Below are 24,589 nucleotides of genomic sequence, written 5' to 3' on the forward strand. Positions count from 1 at the left end.
AGTTCCAGATTTCTTTTCTGATTTGAAATTTGGGAAGAGATCTGCAGTCATACTGTGATGCATCAGTGTACTGGGAGCAAAATTATGGATGAAGGATTGTTGATTTTTGGAACATTTGTGTTTTCTTCTAAGAAGATTAACCCAAGTGCACTTTTTTGATCAAACTTAGTAATGTCAAACGTTGTGAAAAGATGGTTGAAAGCAGAATTATTTTCATAGACTGCTTCCTGGAGAAGTGGCAAAAATAAGAAATTTCACTTTTAACAAATTTTACCATTTAACTTGGATATTGAAGGTTTTTCCTTGTGAAAAACCTTGAACATATTTTTCTACCCAAAGGAGCAAATATGCACACAGACTTGTTTGGATATGTATTCTCAATTTTGTTTCATTCATCTATTATATGTTCCTCCTTTAGGATTCCTCCTCCTCCTCTTGCTGTATTTTTTGTTCCAAGGCATTTTCAGGGCCAGGAAAAAATCGGGACACAAATTTGCAGTACGCAGCACGGCATTTATGGAAATGTCTGATTTGCTCTGAACTGTAAATTCTAAATAATGATAAGTGGAATTACTGCTGTAATTGTCTTTCTGGGAACATTTCTAACTTGAAATATAAAGCCTGCCTATTAAATAACATTTATCAGGAATGTTTCCTTAGGCATAGATTTCAGAATTGTATTTTATTTTTATCTTGAGCAAGATCTGACTCTGCACCGTTTGTTAGAGACAGGGAGAATAACTAGAACAGGCAAATGCCTCATAGGCAACAGGAAAGCCAGTGGAGAGATGAAAGATGAGCTTCCAGCAGCTGCAGAAAGGATATACACTTCAAGGGTGCCCCATAAGCCTTATAAAGCAATAAAGGAAGGAAAACAACATTATGAAGGGTCCTAACAGTCATAAAATTCCAAAAATGGCAAGGATTGCTTTCATTATATAAAGTGTTCGTTAAAGCTTTAAATAATGAAATAAACCCTTGACACTGGGAATGGAAACCTTCACCGTTCCACCAGCCTGTGTTTACTTTGCAGTAATCCAGGCCATAAAAGCAGTGCCGTGCAAATTCCCCGTGCTGGGGGAGCTCGGGGATGCCCAAGGAGCGCGCGGCTGCCAAGGCCCGAGAAAGCCTGAGTCACAAAATCCCTAGCATTGTTTTAATTGCCCTAAATTAGGTGTTTGGGGTTCCTTTTGGGGGATTTCCCCCTCTCCTCTCCTCCCGCCCCAGCCCCTCGGCTTTTTTTTTTTGCTTTCTTTTGAAGCCCAAGAGTGTTTTGGGTGTTGGAAAAATGTGCTGAAGACTTTGGGACCAGAAAGTAAGTGGGGAAACCCATTGAGGGGTCTTCTGGGATTCAAGGTGGAGATACTAAAAAATGGCTTCCATACAAAATTATTTGCTGCTCACGTACTTCTTTAAAACAGTAGAATACAAATTAAAACTAAGTACTTTGCAGGTTATGCAGCAGATAGTTAATTTCTCTATCCAAAGAATGGGAAGAAAGTAATTCTTTTGAACAGGAATACTTTGCAGATTCAGAAGACCTTGAATCTCTTATTTCAGCCCTGTTACAATAGTTTACCTTCTCTGTTAATAGCATAATCTGTTTAAATATTTTCTCCTGAATTAGAACCCTCTTTAGGAAAGATTATAAGCTTTACATTGTAAGGACACATGGAGCACTCTTCCTTATCTTGACTGAAATTCAGCCATTTTCTGCTTTGCTTGCAACAAACAAGAACAAAATGTACCCTTGGGGGAAAAGGGAAGTCAGATATAGGTGGGCAAAGCTGTCACCTTAAAAAAAAATTGAAACCTTTAAGCTACAGCATAATCTGTTTAAAGACACTTGAGCAGTTCTGTAATTTATGGCTCTGGTTGCAGTGAAAGTGTGGGATCCCATTGATTTTCCTGCCCACTGCCATAGTTTGCCGTTTGTTTCTTCCTCCTAGTTCTGAGCAGTTTTCCAAGCTGCTGCTGTGGTTAAACATCATTTTTAAAAGATGCTGGAAAAGAAAATTACTCCTGATATATATTTTTGTGTTCTTGTACGTGTTACATGATATATTTGTGGAGTTCTGGTATCTCTGTACTTGCACCCTCTAAAATGAAATCTTTTGTCTCTTGGCGTATTTTTGGGAGACCAGACAGAGAGACTGTCTGCATCATGAGTGGGAGAAGTAAATGACTCACAGTTCTCTTTATGAGGAGCTTTGTTTCATTCAAATCCCTCTTGCCAAGATGCTGACACTGAATTTGAGTCATCAGCAATAAACAAGTCGTACAGAAAATTGAATCTTTAGAGGGCAGAAAATCATGGGTAAAGGAAAGACACTCACCGGCGAGCTCTGTGTTAGTCTGTGCTTGAGAGGAGTTATTGATTGCATTATTTCCCGTGGTGGATTTTTCCATAAGTGCCTTCAACTAATTCAAAGTGCCAGCCTGAAATTTCATTTCAAAAACATGTATGTGTAGTGAAAACAGTAGCATCAGTCAGGCTCTGAGGTCATGGAGTATAAAATTGAGTTTTCACTGCACTAAACAAGGTGATTTTGGTCCCTGGTTTTGTCATTAGCTTTTTACCTATGCTGTGTCGTGAAAGGCTGAGATGAGTAAGAATTTTTGGCATCTTCCAGGAAAAAAGATGTGGTGAAATTTAGCTTGTATTGGGTTTTGTTATTTCTTTTTCCTGCCCTGAATAATACAATAACTTTGAATAAATTTACTTCATATATCATGGTAGCAGTTCTTCAGGACTGCACGTGTTTGTTTTCAGAAGTGATAATAGATCAGCTAATAGGTATTTCAGTTGAAAATGAAACTTTTGTAGTATAAAAACTCTTAAGAATTTTACTTTCATGAAAGCAGCACAGCACCTTATTTTTCTGTGGTACCACTGTTTCTAACCACTCTCAGCTTTGAAAGTGCAAATGCTTTAAGGAAGGCTGGAAATGCACCGATATTTTCATGTGGAAATATTTTCACATTTAATAACCTTCCCTTCAAGAAAACACTAAGAAGGCAATAATTTGCTGATTAGAAAATGTGCCTTTTCATTTTTGGTTTAAGGTGTGATTCAGCCTAGGACGTGACATACAAATGGATGGAGCTGACTCATGGAGAGGCCCAGAAGGGGGATAGGATAATGGAAAAGATTTCAATATTTACAGGCATTTCTTGCTCCTCAGAGTGTCTTGCCCAATGTGGAGCATCCCCAGGGGCTCTCTATTCCCTTCCTTTGCTTGTGAAGGGTTTGTGCTGTGCATTGCTCTGACCCACCTGCCCCAGCTTTAGACCATTGTCTCTATAACAAGGCAGAAATCCAGCACTTTGGAAGGAAAGAGGAAAACCCAGTAAATTCTCAAAGCAAACCCGGGGTCTAATGCAAACAGTAACAGTTGTGATGAGCACAGTCGAATGAACTTGCTAAATATAGCTCCAGAAGACTTGTTGTCTGTGGGCGCTGGTGTCGGAGAGCATTGCCATCTGCAGCTGGGGAGGCAGCAGAAACAGGGGCACAAATCACAAATAAAAGAGATGGCAGTGGGATTACAGACTGCCAGAGCCCTGCTCCTGTACTCAGCTCAGCTGGGCAACCTTCCTCCTTGGAGGGGTGGATGGTCTTTCTTTCATGCTGTCCTTTTCATTGCAAACGTGACATTTTCCCTCTTGGCCTGGAGAGACTCTCTAAGACTTGTTTCAATAGAAATGAATTTGTTTTGGTGGAAGAGGGTCAGTGTACTGCATGCCTGTTGTTCAGCAGCCCTTGGACAGCCACTTTTAAATATGGAAAAAAGCAGGGTAGCATTTGCTCACTGTTGGTGTGTTCAGGTCTCTCAGGCTTGGGCTTTGCTCTCTCATGCTGACCCTTGGGCACAGGATCCCCAGGGAATACAGCTGTGGCCTCCCGTGGTGGAAACCTGGCAGATCACCAGTGGAGGTGAGGAAGAAAAGAGCAACATGTCCAGGGGAGAAAACCTGGACAGTGCTGATGCAAACAGGAGGCTGAGATCTTTGGGTGCAGTGAAGTGAATGCAGCCTGGGAGGAAGAGAGAGAAGGAGGGCAGGGGACCAGCTGTGGGATGAAGGTGACAAGTAGCAGAGCTGGACAGAGCACTTGGGAGCAGAGCCAAGGCCAGGGGATGGGGTGAGAGGCACAGCAGAAGACAGGCAGGCAGAGCAGGGGCGTGCAGGGAGCTGCTAAATGGAGAAGCCACCTTTCAGCAGAGTGGCGTTATGTGATGGTGTCTTGTCCCAGGGACACCCATCCTCAGAGTGCCCTGCAGCCATGTGCTCCTTCTGCTCCGGAACATCCTCAGTGCTGCAGTCTTGTCATCATCCATTCATCCTTGGCCCAGCCCTTTCCTTTCACCCACTGCCAGCTGTGTCCCCTGTGCAAGGTGATCCAAATTTGCAGAGGCTTTGGAGAGTGGGTAGAAAACCCAGTGCATTCTGTCTGCTCAAAGAACATTGTGGGTGAGACCCTTTCCCCTCCTTGAGTCTGCTGGCTTTTCAAGAGAAGAAAAACAGAAAGGTAGTTAAAAACAGAAAGGTACCATAAATCCTTTCTTCCCAGGGCAAGAAAATGTAGTTCCTGTTAGCCTGTTGATACTCTCAAAAAGCCAAGACTAAATGCAGCATTGCACTGTGCAAGAATGAGCTAGATGGGCTTCACTGGAAAGGGGTTTGCTCCTCAGATGATAGATGTAAAATTATCACATTCATTTCCAAAGGAAGGAGGGACATAGTCCAAAGGTCTTAGTATTGTGTTGAGAAAACTGAGTGAATGGTGATTTATCACAAGAACAGAGTTTAAGCTCACCTAACCTTTGGTGAGCTCTGCTTAGTATATCTTTAGAGCTTACACAATGAGTTCAACATAGCCTTCAAATGCAACAGTTTTACATACGTCGTAATAATATTTTAATGGATAATGAGCTATTGTTTATAATCTAAAGTCAGTCTACCTGAAAAACACAAATGAATATGAATAGCATCAATTCTGATAAATAAAGCATACTACTTCCCCACCTTGACTTGATTTTCTCCCACCTCAAAATGGTGGAAGTGAAGCTACAATGAAAATTGTGGAGACCTTGTATTTTGCTTGTGTTTTTTATAGTTGGTGACTTGGGAAATGATGGACATGATTATAGAAAATTTAGTGATAATTCCAAATTAATTTGCTGTTTGCTCCTGGGAACTGAAATATTTTCACAATAAATTGTCTCAAAACCTCATTTTATTGGTGATTTTTTTGGTGGAGTCACTGTGGTTTCTATTCAGAGTAATTCCTTAATGGTCGACTTCAAAAGAGTGAGTCTGGATACCAATTTAAATAAAAGACTATTACTGACAAGTGATAACACTTGATTTTTATCTTTCCCACTTCGGTGTCGAAGAAATAGCTGGTTTCTGTCATTTTGTTCCATTAAGACAATAGAGGTTTATAAACTAGTGGAAGAAATTTTAAGGCAGGAATGGGCGCAGGTTGCATGAGCCATGTCTGGAATGTATTGTATTGATTTGCATGTGTATGTATTACCATGTGAGTGGAAGTGTAACCCATAGTCAAGCATCTGTTGTTAATATTTTCATATCTAAAATGGCATTGCCAGCCTGCACATGGCACAGAGGAGTGTGGTTCTCCATAGGGTACCTCTGTTCTCCTAAACCAGCAACAGTAAAATAAGAAAGCAAAATTTGTACTCAGGTATGAATGCGTGAGACTTTGGTGTTGATGGGCACAGGAAATCAGTAGTAATTTGTTTAGCAACAGTTTGAAAGAGAAATTTGTTCACATTTTACAATTTTCAAATAAAAACAAACACATTTTTTCATTAAAACATTTTAATGAAGTGGTATCTATTGTTACTGTCTGGTTTGTAAGAAGCTGATGATTACAACAGAGAGGGAGCTTGTTTCACTAGCTTGAACACTTGCCAGAAGTGTTCAAAATGGGAAGAAATATGCTTGAAAAGTCAGTGGGTTTGAACTTTAAAGGCTTAGGACCTCTTGCCAAGTCTGCCACTTCTTCCCTGTGTAAATATGGGAATGTTATCATTTGAAGTGCTTCAGTCTCACTCCCCTCATTTAAAACCACAGATATTTTAGCTGACTTCTTTTGTAGAGCAGTTTGAGATATGGTAGTGAAGAGTATAGGTGTTATTTTAAGGACTGTTTTTGAAGCAGGGGAGAGAGGTTGGCTCAGGACACTGGCAGAGAGGTTTGGAGGATTTTGCCTCCTTATTGCTTACTGGAACCATTCCCAAGAAAAGGTGTTTCAGCAAGGAGTAGCAATTAAAGATGTTTATATGCAGTTATTGATTTCAGACCTGCAGACATTGCTGCTAATTTAGCACCCATTTGCCACAGCAGCTGGGATTGAAATGAGTGTGTTGTTCCCTTGGTGAATTCTTAGGTAAAGGCTGAGCACAGGGATGGAAGAGCACAAACAGGCTCACGTTGTGATGTCCAGCTGGACACTACAGCCAAAGCTCCTTTTCTTTTTGTGGTTTCCACCCTCCTAAGCCCTCAGCCTTTACCAATGTACAAATCCAATATTGTAAGTGAGCTGCATGATGAGTCTCACAATAACAGACAGGCTTGTTGAAAGGACAGGGAATATGGTGTTATTTGAAAAATCTTTGAATTATAAAAGCTAACCCTATTTAGTTTCTGGCTATATTCTAGTTTATATTGAACACAAGCATATATGCATGCATTAAATTCAGTATTTAGCTCCAGAGTCAGGACTGTATCTCTGTTTTGGTGCCAAACTTCTCCCGAACTCTAAGACTAAAAGTATATGTTTTGTTCTACATGATGGATTATGTGTCATTTTTGTCAGCAAACTTTTGCAGAGAAATGTTTTTAAAACTTTATATTAAAAAACACAGGTTGTGTGGGGAAGCTTGAGATGCAGTGAAGTGTCACTTCAATTGAATTTAGGAAATACAGATGTTTGTCTCCAAATTGTTTTTTTTTGATATTTCAATGGAAAGCCAGACAAAGAGCCTTTTTGGTACTATTTTCTAGTGGATCTGTTGTAGATCTGTTTTGTTTTGGTTTTGTTCCTCAGTACTACTCAGAAATTAGCTAAAACATTTATACTGCAGAAATGATACAGCAGCAGTTTCAAGTCTTTTGTGCCTTACATGCTTGATTAGAAAAATTCCATTAATGACAGAAAATACTAATCAGTGATGTGTTTTGCCATTACAAGCCCACACATTCTATATAATCCATTGTTTATTAACCTAACGAAGGTCATTGCAGCTTTTGAAGGCTTGTGTGCAGCGCATCAAAATGGTTTTAAAACTCTGTGCTGCTGGACTTTGGTGCTGAATTAAGTCAAGGTTGAGTATTTTCTTGCCAGAATGGCTCTGGCCTAAATTGAGTTTTTTCTGGGTGGAATAATCAATCTGTGCTTTTCATTTGTTCATTCTAATTGCCAGGACAGATGAACAGTGCAGTGGTGGATCAGCTGATGGTGCTGCCATTAAGCAGCTAGACGTTGTCTTTATCTACATCTTATTGATTTTCTTTTTCTTTTCTTGGCAGGTGACATCACACAGAAGGGATATGAAAAGAAGAGATCAAAATTAATTGGGGCCTACCTGCCACAGCCTCCTGGTATGTGTATCTGTGCTTGTGATATATGAAGATGTCAAGTTTACTAAGAGTTGCCACTGTAGAAATCTGCATCTATGAAGAAATATCTGTGGCAGAAACAAAGCTATTGTTATGCAGAATAAGCTTATTCTATCAATTTTATGTGTATTTTTATATATATGTCTGCTTTGATGTGTGTGTACATTTTTTACATACGTTGGTGTGGGTTTGGCAGTCATGTCTGGAAAATTAAATCAGCCTAGGCTTGTTAGAGAGGCATTGTCTGTTGGAAGGAATTCAAGAATCCAAAGGAAAACGTGATGTCCTAACTCATTAATATCTCAGCCTTGTGAAGTTTTCTGAACAGAAGTGTGCACAAGAGTGGAAGAAAACCTTGGATCTTTGTAGCTTCCTCCATTTCTGCATTTTCTGTACAAGTCTCACTTTTGAGGACACTAGAGGGACCATCAATGTCCTTAGAGTTCAGCTTGTCCCAAGGTGTGTGGGCAGCTGACCTTTTACACACACCTGGTTTTAGTATCAAGGGATGGGCTGCATGCACTTGCCCAAAAGGTGTAAGAATACCTTCAAACAAAATTTAATAATGTATTGCTTCATTGAATTTATTTCATATAATAAAGTCTAAGAACTTTCCAGAGTTCTTTTACTCTTGTGAGACACTGGATCATGAAGTTCAATGTGCAGTTGTAGGTATTGGTGTTGACCTCTCTTCTGTCTTGGTCTCAGAGGAATGTGCATTCCTGGTCTCACTGAGGCTCCACTTGGGCTTGGCTGTTCTCTGAGCCTTGTTTTTGTGGCAGGCCTCGACACTAGTTTCTCCTTCTTTCACAAAATCCTTCATTTTTAGTGGAATTGATGGGGTTTTATTTAAACTGCTGCTGTGTGAAGGCACTGCCTTGTTCTCTCTTCATCAGATTTATATATATATTGGTTATCTCTATAGCAGAATGCTGATTTTGTGCCTTTGGATTTCACTTGCTCTGCTCCACTGGTGAGAACTCCACAACAGAGATCAGTGTTACAGACACCTCTGTTTTCTGAAGTGATACAGCCTGGTTTGAGGGTGTCTGTGACATTTCCAAACCATTGGGAGCCATTAGAGAATGAAGGAAATCAAATCAACAGAGTTACAATACCAGAGGTGCAGTATATTAAATTTCTGGGTATTTATTGGTCCAGCCTGACTATCAGACTTACATTAGTCTTCACAGCTGGTTTTCATAACTGCTTAGATCTGCTGAGTTATGGAGAGCCTCACAGCAATCCTCAATGCAGTGGCACAGTTGGTACCAGAATCTGTTTGTTTTTTTAGTTGTTACTCTCCTTTCTTCACACAGGCAAATAGAGCAGTTTTTCCAGAAAGCTCACAGTCTTTATATCTGTGGCTGTGGGTTCATACGAATGTAATGATGAAAGAGAGAACATGGAGAACCTCACAGATTTACCTTTCAAGGTCTCTACTGTGATAGTTAAGTTTTTCAGTGTAAGGAGGAAGTGGAGGGTTCTCTGTAAGCCAGTCCTGTGGTAAGGTCCATTCAATAATTTGAAGAGGTAATGACTGAGAATGTAGTTGACTTAGAGCTGTTTTAAAGATGGGACAAAACGAAATGAACATCTTCTGCTCAGCCAGTTGCTGGAAAATCCCTCACAAGAATGTGGAATGTGGATAAGTGAAGGTAATAGGATTAAGAAAAAAAAGTACTGAAATATTGTCCACTGTTTTCTTGTAAAGCTTTATCATTTTTCTTGTTAAGCTCAATCATTTAGCTGATGGCTAAATGGATTATTTTATTATAGTGGAAGACACTGCTTCTGCTGTATTGAAGTATTTTCCTCCATAAATGGATACTATTTGTGCTTGGGTCTTTTGCTGTCTTTGTACTTTTTGTTTGTTTTGTGGTGTTACCTTTTGGACAAAACTTGAAAAGGTTTGATTTGATATCATCCTTCTAAAGCCTTACTCATCTGAATGGCTTTAAGTCCCTGCTCACTAGGAAGGGGGAGATGAATCCTTTCCAAGAGGAAGTAGAATGACAAAACAGATGCTGCCTTTTGTAAGCCTCTCTTAATATCTCAACAATCACATACATCACCAATTCGCCTTTTTTATAATTTTTTTTGTAACCTGTTTTGATGCAGAATACAAGAATTTATAAGCTTTGGATCTTGGTGTTCTAAGGGAATAAAGGTTTTAGAGGTATTTTAAACGAGTATAGAAACGGACATGACTTCTGCTGGAGGCATTGGGAAAGGGGCAGGAATTTGCATTCTGTGACTGTGTTCGACAACCTGAAGGAAATCCCAAGGCATTTCCCCTCTGCTGGGACATCCAGCCCTCCCGCTGCACCTTTGCTAACATCCCTAACGCCCATGTTGGCAGAGTGGAACATCGGCCCGCGTTGGCTCCGTGCGTGTCCTGTGGTGTCTGTGCGTGCGTGTGCGTGTGTGCTCTACTGCATGGGGGCAGCAGCTCCACCCGTTGCTGTAACAGATGTAAAAAAACTAAACGTGAATTAATTAGTTTTTTTCAACTTGTTACAGCAGCGAATGGAGCTGCCGCGGTACGGTGTAGACTGCAACACAGTGAAGGAGCTGCCAGAAGAATGCTCCGCACTGCCAACATTGGTGTCTGTGACATCCGGGAAGCGGCCGCTAGAGAGAGAGCAGCCAGCACAGCAGGAAACCGGCCTCTCTTTTATTTTCGTTTTGGTGAGCACCATGAATGTATCTTTTCCAGTCCGTATCTGTATATAACTGTGCCTCCTCTCCAAGCCTCTGGCGGGCGCCCACATCAGTAGGATGGACATGGGGCTGCCAGTTGCAAGGCAGGACGACCAGAGGATGACATCTGGAAGGCCGCTGCTGGCTTTGTGTGCCCAAGAGTGAAGTGACGGGAAGGAGGAGGAATAGCTCTTCTTAGTGACATTTGAACACATTAACACTTCTCTGCTTCCGTACCATGGGTGTTTTGGAGGAGGTTGCGTACAATAAGCAGGTGAAACACAGGAATGTGTGTGTTTCTAATTCCCTTTTTGGCAGTGCCTTTTTACAGAGCTCTAAACAGGCCCAAGCTCACCACATTCCGGAGGAAGCTGTAAAAGTCTAAGCACCCCTAGTTCTATGCTGTTTTCAAGCAGAGATCTCTGCCTGAGCTCTACTCACGTCCAAGCCATTCAGAAGCAGTGTGACTTCCAGGAACAGGCATCAGGCTGATAGAGCAGGCTGAAGGAAGAACATTTCACAGGGTTACATCTCTGCAATGCAAGACATGACTCCAGCCATGCCTATAGAAATGTGGCCTTCCCAGACACCCATCCCTCTGGCAGGACCTGTGGCTGGTGGCAGTCATTCTGCTTTATCCCTGCATTTGCAGCAAGGCTGCAGAGGATCCACAGCCCCTCAAGACACCAGATTTTCTCTTGCCTACCATGTGGGCATGTGGAGGATATTACACTCTAGCCTGGGTGCTTGTCCACACTCACACAGGCTGTCCAGACATGTAAGAGGTGGCTGGAGGGAAGATAAGATTTGCAGCTCTGTCAGAACAAGACATACCTGTACCTTCTCCACTCATTTCCAAACCAATTTGTTGTAATTCTGTGGAGGAGACCTATATTGGATTCTGACTGTGCCCACATTTCTTCTCTTTCACAGGGCTGCTCTAGGTCAGGTTCCTCAGTCTGACATGGTTATCTCAGGTTCCTCTGCCTGAGATTTTTGCAAAATGGGAAGGATTTAATGTAAATTGCAATTTCAGGTTTAACAGTATTAGTGATATTACACCATGTGATAAATGTAACCAGTAAAAGGGCTGTAGACATATATGAATAGACATACACATATCGTCTTTTTGTCATGCTTATTGGGGTGCTGTCATTTTAGAAAGGGAGAGCTGCTACTTTTCAGGAGTGGGATTAATGAAAGGTAAAGGCAGGCAACCATGTGGCTGACACCCCAGGTGATGTAGGAGTTGGCTCTTAGGCCGCCTGTTTCTGACAGGACAATCCCAGCGAGCGTATTGTCACATGCTGTACAGCAAACGTGCAGTGACACACAGGGGATGTGCCAGATCCACTGCACATTTGCAGGCTGACTCCACAGTGCATGCCCAGCGAGTCTGACACATCCAGATGCTGCACAGACTGCACATATGCAAAGGACATTTGGACTGTTCCAGCCAGGCTGTCGAACATCCAGAAATCCGGAACGGATATGCTGCATTTGGCAGTGTTAATGGGAGAAGGGATGGGGGGAGCCCCCTTTTTCTTTCCCATTAAATCCCCACCTGCTTTAAGTCAGGGAGACAAAAGTACAGCTTGGTTTCCTCAAGATGCTTTCTCAGGATGTGAGTTTGTAGCTGGAGATGTTCTATGTGCAGAGCAGATTTTCTTTCTGTCTCATGCCCCTGTGTCAGACATCTAAAAATAATAGTGAATCCAGACCTTTATATCTGTACATATATCCCAGTCCCTCTTGTGTGGTGACCTTTCTCTTACTGCCTCTGTAGAGGAGCCATGACAGCCAAGAGCTAAAGGAACCACTTAAGCAGGGATTTATTTCAGAATAACTTACTGAATTTTGTCTTGATTTGATCATTCAGTTCTGGGTAAGATAACATGGACAACTCCATGCACACTATAAAGAGAAACCTTCCCTAAAAAAAAAAACCACAGAATTGCCTGTATTCCCCATAAGGTGTGGTTTTACCCAATTTGCTTCCAGTGTTTTGCCAGGAAATTTGATTATTCATTCACAGAACAGAGACAATGTTGTTATCAATTAAGCATTGCTTTTAACAGCTTAGACATGGGTGGTTCATTCTCTCTTAATCAAGTGCTGTGTCTCCACTAGATTGCTTTCTGTAATTTCCATCATTGGTACCACCAGTGTAGCTCTATTTGTAGTGTAACCATGTGGGCCAGTCATCAGTGCTTTATTTATTATGGTTAATAAATCTGTGAGATGTGGTGCTTAAAAGGCACCTGCTGCTCCTTTCACATGCCTAGAGACAGATCCCTGCACCTCCTGCTGCTGGAGCCCCAACAGCACCAGCTTGGGAACATTTCAAGCTATGCAGGGCAGAGAAGATAATACATTTGTGCAGAAGATCCCTTTGACTTATGAAAAAGCAATTTTCTGTAGAATTACAGGAACCAATTTCCATAGCCTCTCTTATTAGCGTGACACATATATTAATATATATCTGTTCACTGTGCATATATTTGCATACTTTCTATGTGTATGTGTGCATGCCTTTGCTTTCAACTATTTCTGCTGCTAAGTCTTAAGGCACTCCAAGTAAACTTGGTGATTGCAATTTCATTTTTTCTTCCACAGACATTATTTGCATTGCTCCATTATTTGGATTGCAAAGATTGCAAGGGAATATTTAAACAAAATTTCTTTCTGCAAAAAAATACTCTCATGCATTGATTTTATTAATACTGACAAGTATTCCTATCACATCTGCCTTCCTAATCCTCAAAGACCTTACCATGATGGGGCATTCCAAAGAGAGTGTGTGTTGAGAGCATGGATCTCATTGAAGGGCACGAGCATTACACAGCATGTGGGCACATCTCTGAAACCCAGACAGATGTTTCACAGATGAGGAACTGTAGCACACAGACAAATGCCTAATAAGTCTTGGGCTTAAATAAGAGTTTGCTTTTGAATTGGTGGATGCCTGCAGAGCTTAGTTTGGATAAAAAAGGAAGTACTGAAAGTGTCTGAGAAGTACCCCTTGAGGCCATCACTTAAATATGATGTTTTGGTTTTGCCACCATGACTGAGAGTCCAGTTACCATTTTATAATTCTTTGGTTTTTGATGGCATCTGTTTTCTATCCTGTACCAAGACATCATAATATTAACCCTTGTTCAAACAGAGCAAAAAATACCTTACTTCACTTTTCACTAATAAGTACATGATGAAATCAATTAGTCATGCAGGTAGTGTTCTCAACACTTGGTGTGATGTTTTTTGGAGGAGGATATTTTTAGTACACATCAGAGTTGTTTTTTTTTTCAAAGAATTTGAAGATTTCTGAGGAGATACCTGTTGATGTTCCTGGAGGCCATCTGCAGAACATAAAAGAACATAGGAGGAAACATGAAAGTGTTGGTCTAAAATCTGACAAATGGGTGAAGAAAGATGGTTTATAAGGGCAGAGGTGAACAATAGAGGGTAAAAAGGAAAAACACCATTGAGGGTCTTAAAGCTTAACCATTGCTAGAGCAGAGGAGGTGGAGCCCGTGGAGGTATTTGAAGAGCTGGGTGCCACTGTCAAAATGAGAAACAGCTGGAATTCACAATGCTGCCTGAATTTGTCTGCAGTGTGATTTGACCAGCCCATTTGTGAATATGTTTAGTTTGTGAATAGTCTTCTTTTACATATTCTCCGAAAAGAATCTTCAAATGGGACACTAAAGCTGTCTAAAGGAAAATGGAAATCAAACATCACACATGCACTGGAGCTGTAAGGTGATGTCCACCATCATAAGGGAAAGAGGGAGAGAAAAAAATCCCATGAAATCCATGCCAAGCTTCAGTTGAAAGCTAAACCTTTCAAGGAAATGCTGGAAGGCAAAATTGAGATTGTAATAAGGACAGAAAATTTGTAGTATGTGCATTGTTTTAAGTCAGACCAAGAATGAGCTCACCTGTGAAGGAAAACTTTTAATTAAACAAATCTAATCAGAAATTACATTTTTCCAGATTTATCTAGCAGGACATGGCTCCACTTTCCTGAATGTCTTTGGTTATTGCATTTTAAATCTCCCTTGGCTTATCCAGTGAATTCATTACTAGGTTGTGCATTTGATGGGAAGAGTGAAATGCCATGCTAAGTAACGAGTTCCATGGGGATGGTGTGACATTTAGCATGTTTACAGAATACACTGTGTGTTCATACCTGGCTTTGCTTTTAAAGCTGAGCCATCAGCCATTGAATAGAAGCTCAGGAAATACTGTGAAGGGAAGATAAATACTGTTTCTTCAAACTGCACGGCAATCACTGTGTGCCTTCTTTCCCACTGGCCCTGGAGTTGTTTGGTTTATCCTACAGCTCTCTCTCCTGGGGGCACACATTGTAGTTAGTTTTAGAACAATAAATGTAGCCTCAGTCTAAGAATGCCTTCTATTTCTTGTCAGTTAGACATTTCACCTTTTAAATATTTTTAGATTCAAGAATTTGGCAGACATAGGAATAACATCAAAGCAGCTTGTCAGCTGTCATTAAGGAAATAATTGTCCTCTGTTGGAGAGGGCAGTGCAGCGTTTGCAGCTATGCAGCACATAGTGTTGCAATTTAGCTGCAAAAAGAAGTAATAAAAAAGGAGAAACAAGGAGGTGAAGGGGTAAAAAACATTTTAAAAGAGGTGAAACCTGCCTCCAGCTGACAGTTTTGTACCTTCCATGCACTTAAAAATAAAGCTATCCAGCTTGCAGTGGTATTGCTTAAATAGCTTTACTGAGGCTCTTGCATTTTTTAGCTAAATGAAGTCAAGACAGGATCCAGCTTGCAGATTAGGATTTGTTGATTGATATATGTGCATTAAGTTGTCTGCCTATGAACCTTATATTTATGCTTCCATTCTTTTGTGAAGAGATGTAGTTAAATCAGTTGATGAAACCCAAAGAGCTTTTCAGTTTATTCCGAAACAGATCCTGACAAAACCTCCACTGACTTGCACAGCTCTCAAGGCTTCACTGGGCTTATGGAGTAGCCTGAAGATGGGTGTCTGATACTGTTCAGGACTTTCTGTGGTACTGGGGACATCTGCACAGAGCGAGCACACATAAAACAGGACTTCAAGGGGACAATGCCATTCTGGTCAAGCTGGGTATCACAGTCTACAACATCTGCAAAGAAATTTGACACGTTTGTTTGGAATCCTGACTTCTGGTCTAGGTCTCTGTTTTTCATAATGGGAGCTTAGTTTAAACACCTTCTTGTAGACACCTAAATATAAATGTCTTAGCAGCTTTAGCTTGTATTAGGAACATGTTTGTTTGCTCCAGTGCACCTGCTGATGCCTGTGTGTATTGTGATGACCATGAAGCATGGATTTCTAAGCCTCAATATAAAATAAATGTGTTCCAGGCATATGTATTTTCCTGAAATTCTTCATGGCTTGCAAAGAGTCAATCACAAGTGCTAATCATGCTTACCTGGTAAAATCCTGCTTCAGCTGCAAGACTGGGGTAGACCACAGTGTTATTAAGAATTATGCTGCTTTGACAGTGACTGTGAATGTGTCTGTGCACAGGGCACTGGCATGACACTGTCCTTTCTCTTAGCAAAGCCATTCATTGCTTTGCCACCTCCTTAAATTTAGGAATCGATCCAAGTATGGATTCTCAAGCCATTAGGCCGCCAATTCACAAACCCGTCTGGGCAAAGCTGCACTTGAACAAGCATTAGCACTTAACTCACAGACCCTTGTGCTGGCTATGAAAGCTATCAATTTTTTGGATTTAGTTATGTTCAGAAGTAGAAGTGAAAAAAAAAATATATTCTTGTTACTGCACTTAACTGCTGGAGCCTTCATGGAGGTGAACAATTTGGCTGTTTAATGCTGCTTTGTTACTTGTGGCAACACTTCACTGATTGCATGGTACTCATTATTCTGCATGGCTTTTACTCCCACCATGGCTCAGGAATGGCAGTGTGTAGGTTCTCACTATTGTGTGCCTTTGTCTCACACCACTGCTGGTGCCGTGGGAGCCGGCGGGTGCACAGGAAGCCAGGATGTGAGTCCAGGCAATCCAGCTAATTCCTGCTCCAGCCCCTTCAGTAGAGAACTGTCATCCAATTCCTTGCTGTCTCTCCAAAGAGGGGCAGTGCTTTCTGTTTTTTCACCCTAGAGGAACATAATGCAAAAAGAGGTGTCCCACAGTTGGCTGATGCAGAGCTTCTCCTTGTATTTTAGCACACAGTTAACTTCCTCATCTTAATGGCTGTTATCAGTGAGTTATCAAGTTCACTGTTTATTCTGTTTTTATATATATGGGCAAATGAGAAGTAAAGCCATCAAATGGTCTCCCAGATCTCATAACACATTTTGATATTCTCATTTAGTTTTCTATAGCCGTAAATGACTACTGGTGCAGGATGATGGGCTGGGACTCCCTCTTTCCTGACTGTATGAAGAAACTTCACGTTGCCTATTGGGTCAGAACTGACTTACCTAAAATTAACACATGTACACAAAGTAGAAGGAAATAAAACTTGCTAAAGTGTCTCATTTTTAAGATTGGATGAGACACTTAATGTATCTGTAGTAAAAACACGATCTCCATAGTGCACTGGAGGAGGAAGAGCCCTTGGCAGTGTCAGGGAGTGCTGTGGGCAGAATGCTGCCTGGCCAGTTGGGTGTCCTGCTCTCTTCTGCCATGGCAGGGTCAGTGTTTGATGTTATATTGTGTGCACTGTTTATTTTATACTTGGAAAAAGTTGTTTGTGTACTGCCCAGAGCTGCAGAAAAGGGACTGGGATACTTGAAGTGTCTCACAGTCACTGAGCCAGGAGCAGGAAGCCACAGGCTTGAACATATTTTGCCCAATGGCTTTCAGGTCTACCTGGAAGATCTCCCTCCTACAGCAGTGGTGCACCTCTGAAACTGATGCATTTCCTCACAATTTAATTTCCCCTAGATGTTTCTAGAGCCTATTGCATGTGGTTTTATTGTTTGGAAGATTCAGTTAATCCCCATTTTCTGTATTATCATGATGTTGAACTGCAGTGGCAACATCTCAATTATCTTTCTTTGTTTTTCTCCACATGCCATTGACCTACACAAGTCACTTGCCATGGGAAATGTGGCACTGCTTTCTTAGCAAAACCTCTGTCACACAGCATCAGTGTTAGGTAGAATTTTTGGGTGTGTTTTTTGTGGATTTTTGTGAATATATGTGATTTCCAGAAATTGTTTCCCTCCTGACAATGTAGATAAGGACTGAGGTGAGTAATGGTGCTTAGCATCTCAAACAGCCCGGAACACAATTTTTAGAAAAATTTCAGTCAAAATTAGTTTTATTATTAACTATGTATTGCTCATTTTCAGGGTGACCAAATAAAAAAGGAAAAATTCTGAATATAAAAGGGAGGAGAAAGTATTTATTTCAATATATAAAAGTGAGGAGAAAGTACTCCTTTTAATTATTTCAGTGATTTAGAAGTCAGGTTCACCTGACTCAAAGAATATTAAGAGAAGTGAGAGCAAGTGAAATTATGCAGTACTATAGAGTGGAGACAGAGGAGTTAAATGAAGACATTTTATTTGATTTAAGAGAGTGAATTATTAATCACAATCTGAGTAGAGGAAAATTTATGGATTCATTCTGTCTTTTAGGCGCCTGTGAGATTTTACTCCAAGCATGTTTTTAAGCCAACCAGCCATTCCTCTACAAAATCAAAGCAGACTTGACATTGCTGATAATCCAAAGATTTAAGAGAGAAACTGGATTTGGAGTGCAGTTTATTTTCACAAAGAAATGAGCAAGCATACAATGACTATTTTTTTCAAAAAATGCATTTTAAAGAGTCCATTGGAACCCAACTGAGAATGATTGAAGTAATCACAGGATTTTCTGTTGATCTGTAGTCTACACAAAAATTCTTGTTTCCACAAATGTAAACTCTTATCCTTCTCTAATAAGCTGGCATTGAACCATTCAGAAATAGTAGTGGAGATTTTTTACATTATGTTTTAATTGAAAAATATGAGCATATTTCCAAGGATTGTTTTGTTGAATCCAGTTTCAAGTTATTAGTCCTACATTTGAGCCCTAAGTGAAAAGGGGGCTGGTTGTTTTCTGTTGTTACAGTTACAAATAGTGTGTAACTATTTCTTAAAGGCAAAAAATCATAGGAAAGAATCCATTTAATTTTGTCAGGTACTCCTGTGCTTTGTTAGCTCCAGTCTGAATGCATCAGCTGGGCTTGTCTGCTCAGGTTCTTCTCTGGGAGAGAGCAGGGCACCACATCATGCCATTATTACAGATGCAGGTTTGCTTTCTTTTCCCATTTGTTTGAACTCTCCTGCTTAAGTCATTGCCTTCACTCTTCACTGGAAGCTGTCAAAGAACATCAATTTCTAGAAGTGTTTATATATCATGCTATATTATTATCATGTTATATTATTACTGTAGGTTGGGAATATTTCAAGAAAATACTATTAAAGGAAAAGCAAATTCACGATGGGAAAGGGATTAATAAAAGGTTTGAATCTTAAAATACTGCATGTTTAGGCTCAGCATACTCAAATGTTGCAGGTTTACAAGGCTATTTTGTTGTTTTGCTGGAACAGGTTACTATTTTCAGCCTGGTTTGGTGCAGTTGTTGTTTGCTTTCTGACCATTGGTAGCTAAAAATGACTATAGGTGTTACTGTATTTCCCTTAGGTATTACTATAGTTTCCTTCCCACAGGAACTAGTTTCCACAGTTTAGGACTGTGTTGCCACAGCTGATACCACCCAACCCAATGAGGTTTTAGATGATACACACTAAGTTTTCCTTGGAACCAATTTGCAGGAAGGTTTCAATATCCATTGCAATGGTGTCTGCCTTTATTAGCTCATTAAAATATTTCCTAAATACTACTTTATGATAAGTCATCTGTTTGTAGAAATAAAAAATGCCACGCTTACTGTCTGTTTGCTCTTTCTATGTTGTCCATGACCCTGGAAAAAAGGTTTTTTAGAGAGAACCAGGAAAGTAACCACATCAGAAAATCTGACCAGAGGCAAGTAGTGTGTAACCAATTGACACGACGTGCTTTAGGCACTGGATGTTCATTTTCTACTCCTAGTGTATGCTGAACTCTTCCTCACTATAGATCTTCCAAAATTCAGTCAGAATGAGCTCTTTGTTTTTCTTTGTTTTCATTAATGCAGGGGTGGACCAGGCATTACCACAAGAACGTCGAACTCCTGTCACTCCATCCTCTTCCTCTCGGTATCACCGTCGCAGGTCCTCAGGGTCACGGGATGAGCGCTACAGATCGGGTGAGTGGGGCTGAAGACACAGAACTGGAATGAAAATTTGAAATGTCTTGTTCTGCTCCTCACTTTTTAAAAGAGAAGTTTGTTGCAAACTCATGTAGCTGTATGTGGGGAACATTCATTGTGCAAGTAGAGAGACACTGTACAAGTGGGTGAGGGTGGAGTTACAAAGCCAAAATACATCTGGAGCTGGATCTGGCAGTGAGTGTGAAGGGCTGCAAACAGACCTTCAACAGGCACATTAGCTAAAAAGGGAAGAGTAGAGGAGACATGGTCCCACTGCTGGATGGGGCAGGAGAGGTGACAAGGGCATGGAAAAGGCCAAGATAATTAATGTATCCTTTGCCTTGGTCTGTGCTGATGATATTGGAGTTCTGGAAACCAAGGCATCTGAGACCAGTGGGAAGGTCTTGAGCAATGACAACCTACCCTCTGTGAAGAAGAATCAGGACAATTATTTTCCATCAGAGAATATTTGAACAAACTGAATGAGTAGAAGTCTGTGTGACATGATGGGATGGGGATGCATCACTTACCAGTGTGAATCCACTTTCAACTCCTCAAAAAGTTGTATCAGTCAGGGGAGGTTTCCACAGACTGAGAGAAAGCAAGGTTCTTTGTTGTCTCTAGGAACAGCAAGAAATAGGTTCTGGCAAACTAGAGGTCAGCCAGACTCTTCTTGATCTCTTGAGCAGGTGATAGAGCAAATAATGCTGGAAGCTCATTTTAAATATATGAAGGACAAGGTGGTGTTTGGGAGTAGACAGCAGGGATTACAAAGTTCTCTTAGTAGGTTGGTCAATTCATGCTTGATCAGCCTACTGACCTACAATGAGATGACTTCCCTGGAGGTTGAAGGAAGAGCAGTGGAAGGTGGATGCATTGACTTTAGTGAGGCTTTTGACAGTGTCTCTCATAACATGCTCCTTGACAAACCAGTGAAATGTGGATTACATAAGTGAGGTGGTCTGAAAATTGGCTGAAATTGAGTTCAGAGAGTTGTGATCAGTGACACAAAGTCCAGCTGGACACCAGTCTCTGATGGGTACTGTAGGGAAAGAATGCTGGCTCCAGTGCACCTGAACAGCTTCATTAGTGACTTGGCAGGGGAGACAGAGCCCTCTTCACACACTGGCACGTGATACCAAATTGGAAGGAGCAGTTGATATACCACACGTGTAATGCCATTGAGCATTGGGCAGCTCTGAAACTTCTCTACTCCTACCTTTAAAGGTGTAAACTGCATGCACAACACCTTTCCATGATGGAGGGTAGGTGTGCTCAGCTGTTGTCTGAACTGCTTCAGAGGCTGGCTGCTGCAGTGTGAGCATCCTTCTCAGATGGCAGCCTGAGGCCAGGGACTGGTTCAGCTGGTGCTGCCTCTCTTGCAGCTGGGAATTAGGGAGCCACAGACAGCAGCACTCACCAGCATTTGTGGCAGAGAGACCCTGGTGAGCTGAGAGTCAGAAGCCAGAGGCTTCCATCAGGTTATGGAGGGTCTTGAGGAGAGTAAATGTGACTGTGGAGGCTCTGGATTGTGTTTGAGAGGTGCCTCTTGCTGCATGCAGTCAGACTCATTCAAATACGAAAAATTTGATTTAAGCATAAGAAAAAGCTTTTTTTTCTCTAAGAGAGGTTGAGCACTGGCACAGGTTACCAAAAGAAGTTGTGGTGTCTCCATTCTTGGAGCTATTCAGAACCCCACTGGATATGGCCCCTAGCAGTGTGCCATAGATGACACTGCCTAGAGCAGGGAGTTGGACTGGATGGTCTCCAGAGGTTCCTGCTGACCTACTCCAGTCTGGGGTTCTGTAGCACAGCTGAATTTTACTGTACTGATTCTAGTTTTGTAATACTACAAGAAAAATATTGAATTTGCAGTATAGCAAGTTGGGAACATCATTATGCCCTAAATAGAAGCACTGATTAAAGGAAGATAAAATTAATTTCAGAGCTGAACAGAAGGGTAATAACTCATTTCCAAATGAATGGGATCCAACTTTCTTCGTGATGCTGCTCCAGATATAACATGAAATGAAGGAATTGATTGGTTTAAAACTGGTTTATAATGGCTTCTCACAACAAGAAAGACACTGAGGTGCTGGAGTGTGTCCAGAGAAGGGCAGTGAAAATGGCAAAGGATCTGAAGCACAAGTCTTATGAGGAGCAGCTGAGGGAACTGGAGGGATTTACACCAGAGAAAAGGAGGCTCTGGAGAGACCTTATCACTCTGTACAACTCCCTGAAAGGAAACTGGAAACAGGTGGAGTTCAGCCTCCCTTCACAAGTGACAAGAGATAGGACAAGACAAAATGGCCTCGAGTTGTGCCAGGGGAGATTTAGGTTGGGTATTAGGAAAAAAAATTCTTCAGCAGAAGAGTTGGCAACTACTGGAACAGGCTGTCCAGGGAAAAGGGGGAATGACAGTCCCTGAAAGTGTTCAAAAGGCTTGAGGATGGGGTTGAGTAGTGAACACGGTATGTGGGGTTAATGGCTGGTCTCGATAATGTTCTCTTTTCCAACCTTAACGGTTCTGTGACTCCATAAAGGAAAAGAGAGCTCTGAAACTCCTTTGCTCTTACCTTTAAAGATGTAAACTGCATGCACAACACATTTCCATGATGGAGGATAGGTGTGCTCAGTTGTTGTTTGAACTGCTTCAGGGGCTGGCTGCTGCAGTGTGAGCATCCTTCTCAGATGGCAGCCTGAGGCCAGGGACTGGTTCAGCTGGTGCTGCCTCTCTTGCAGCTGGGAATTAGGGAGCCACAGACAGCAGCACCACCAGCATTTGTGGCAGAGAGACCCTGGTGAGCTGAGAGTCAGAAGCCAGAGGCTTCCATCAGGTTATGGAGGATCTTGAAGAGAGTAAATGTGACTGTGGAAGCTCTGGATTGTTTTTGAGAGATGCCTCTTGCTGGATGCAGTCAGACTCATTGTGCTGACACAAATGGAAAATCGTGGAGAACTCCTTATTAAACCTTTTGTAGCATATCTCTGGTTCATTCCATTAGTCAAAGAGCTTGGCAGTCCCATTTAAAGGAAAATTAAATGATAAATGTGGCAGAGAAAGTTCATGTGTGTCCAGACCATTCTGATAAATTTTTAAAACTCCCTCCTCCCTTCAGAAACCCTGGGTTCATACTGTAGATGTTGCCAATTTTTTGTTGAATAATGGTTGTGGTATCTGCGTAATAATTCCTTGATATATAAAGTCCTAGAAGCTTCTCCAACATTACACTATAAATGGTCTGATTTCTACCCAGTGTTTTTAAATAGGTAAAAAAATACTATTCCTGAACTTGTATAATTTGTGGGCGTTCAACACATGGTCCTCAAATCTCCAAGCTGTGACTCGCCAGAGCTGTTCTGTTAAAAAATATGCATTTGACCATGAGTCGAAAGTTGCTTGCTTGAGCTATGTTTGCCATTTGTAAAAGAAGACATTGAGTCAATTTGGGGATGAGCAAAAGGAGACATCCTGCATATCTTCATTGTGTGCCTCTTCTGAGACCCCAGGAGTGCTCTGAGTTGGTGTTGCTGTTCAGTTGCTGTCTTCTGCCTTAAAAGGAAGGCATTTGTTCAGTGAAATGGTACGTGAGGTCTTGTCTTAGGGATGGGCCAAGTTGTAATTATACATATTTATAAATAATAAAAAACAAACTTTGTTGCTGAGGAGAAAAGTAAGGAATTCAGAGTAAAGAGCTGTTATTAGGGCAGGAGTCTCACTTTAGAAGGATCAGGACTATACTATAAATTCTGATCTTGATGCTCTGAAAATGTCCTCAGTGTTAAAACTGAAGAGCTTGATAGTATTTTGGGGACTTCTGGCAGGGCTTTGAATTCCTAGTTTGGTTGCTGTATAGCATGACTCCTCAGCAAGGCACCAAGCTCTCCAGCAAACTGGTTTGAGCAACTCCTGCATCTTCACTCACTCAAAGGAAAACCAAATGTAGCAAATGCCAGTGAAAGTAAATGTAAGTGTACATTTCAGTTTTTAAAAGTCATCAGATCATCCTCAAATTTACTTTAAGAGAAGTTTTGTTAAGATACAGTGCAATGTTCCACCCTGAAAAAAAAAAACAACCAGCCAACCCTGAAGTATGTCCTCCCCTTTTATGTATTGCCCCTGTGAGATCAGAGATCAGAAGTCTGTTTCTTTCTTGGTCTCTTAATTACTCAAATTACTGTAGTTTGCAAACTTGCAAGTCAGATTTCATTCTGGTTATCATGTTTTCAGATTTAGATTTGCTTCAGGTAGAAACCTTTGGCTTGTTGTTTTGCTGTGCTTAATACTTCAGCATCTCTGCTCTGATCACATTGTGATTGTTAGATCCTAGCTGTTACCCAGATTGAGTGTTTGTTATCATATTTGGCACATCTACTTGGAAAAAGCCCAAAAGAAAATGAATACACACTTTTTAACCAATAAGGAATTCACATTTAGGAAACCATTTCCTTTCCTTAGTGTTTTTGCACAGTTTATTTCAATTAACGTCTACAAATAAATCTCCCATTCCAACTCTGATCAAAGTCCTTTTCTGTCTCTTCTTGGGAAGGTTTTCCTAATTGGAAGTCTAATATTCTGAAAGTCATCCAGTTCTCCTTCCATGCCTTTGCTTTTTATGTGGATTTAGATGTCAGCAAAGATTGTTTAATGAACTCTCTTTGGAGACTCAAAATCATTGCTGTCCCTAATATCACCTTCAACTTATTTTCTTGTATTATGCAAAATGACAGACTATGACATTTTTATTCCCTACCTGTTTCTTTACCTCAATCTTTTATTATTATTATTATTTCGTTGATATTGTAACTGAATTTTCAGCACTATCATTTTGAAAACCTACTTTCTATGATGTTATAGTCTAAATAAAATCAACACTTGCATTTGTGTACTCTATTTTATCCCCTAAATGTTCCTGGGATAGTGTTTGTTTCAAGATAATTGAA

General features: G+C 40.9%; 1 protein-coding gene across 5 annotated transcripts in view; it reads left to right on the forward strand.

Annotated features, from left to right (window-relative positions):
* The window catches only part of DIP2C (disco interacting protein 2 homolog C), a 308,853-nt gene that overhangs the window by 155,044 nt on the left and 129,220 nt on the right, over positions 1-24,589 (forward strand). For 3 of the 5 annotated variants that reach the window (XM_063415559.1, XM_063415579.1, XM_063415569.1), the window contains exons 2-4: positions 7,561-7,632; positions 10,174-10,341; positions 19,532-19,642. In XM_063415559.1, the coding sequence (XP_063271629.1) occupies positions 7,561-7,632; positions 10,174-10,341; positions 19,532-19,642 (351 nt within the window). The remainder of the gene's footprint in view (positions 1-7,560; positions 7,633-10,173; positions 10,342-19,531; positions 19,643-24,589) is intronic. The other 2 variants (XM_063415585.1, XM_063415594.1) reach the window with 1 other exon arrangement.

Source organism: Prinia subflava, chromosome 1 (assembly GCF_021018805.1).
Source record: "Prinia subflava isolate CZ2003 ecotype Zambia chromosome 1, Cam_Psub_1.2, whole genome shotgun sequence".
NCBI lineage: Eukaryota > Metazoa > Chordata > Aves > Passeriformes > Cisticolidae > Prinia > Prinia subflava.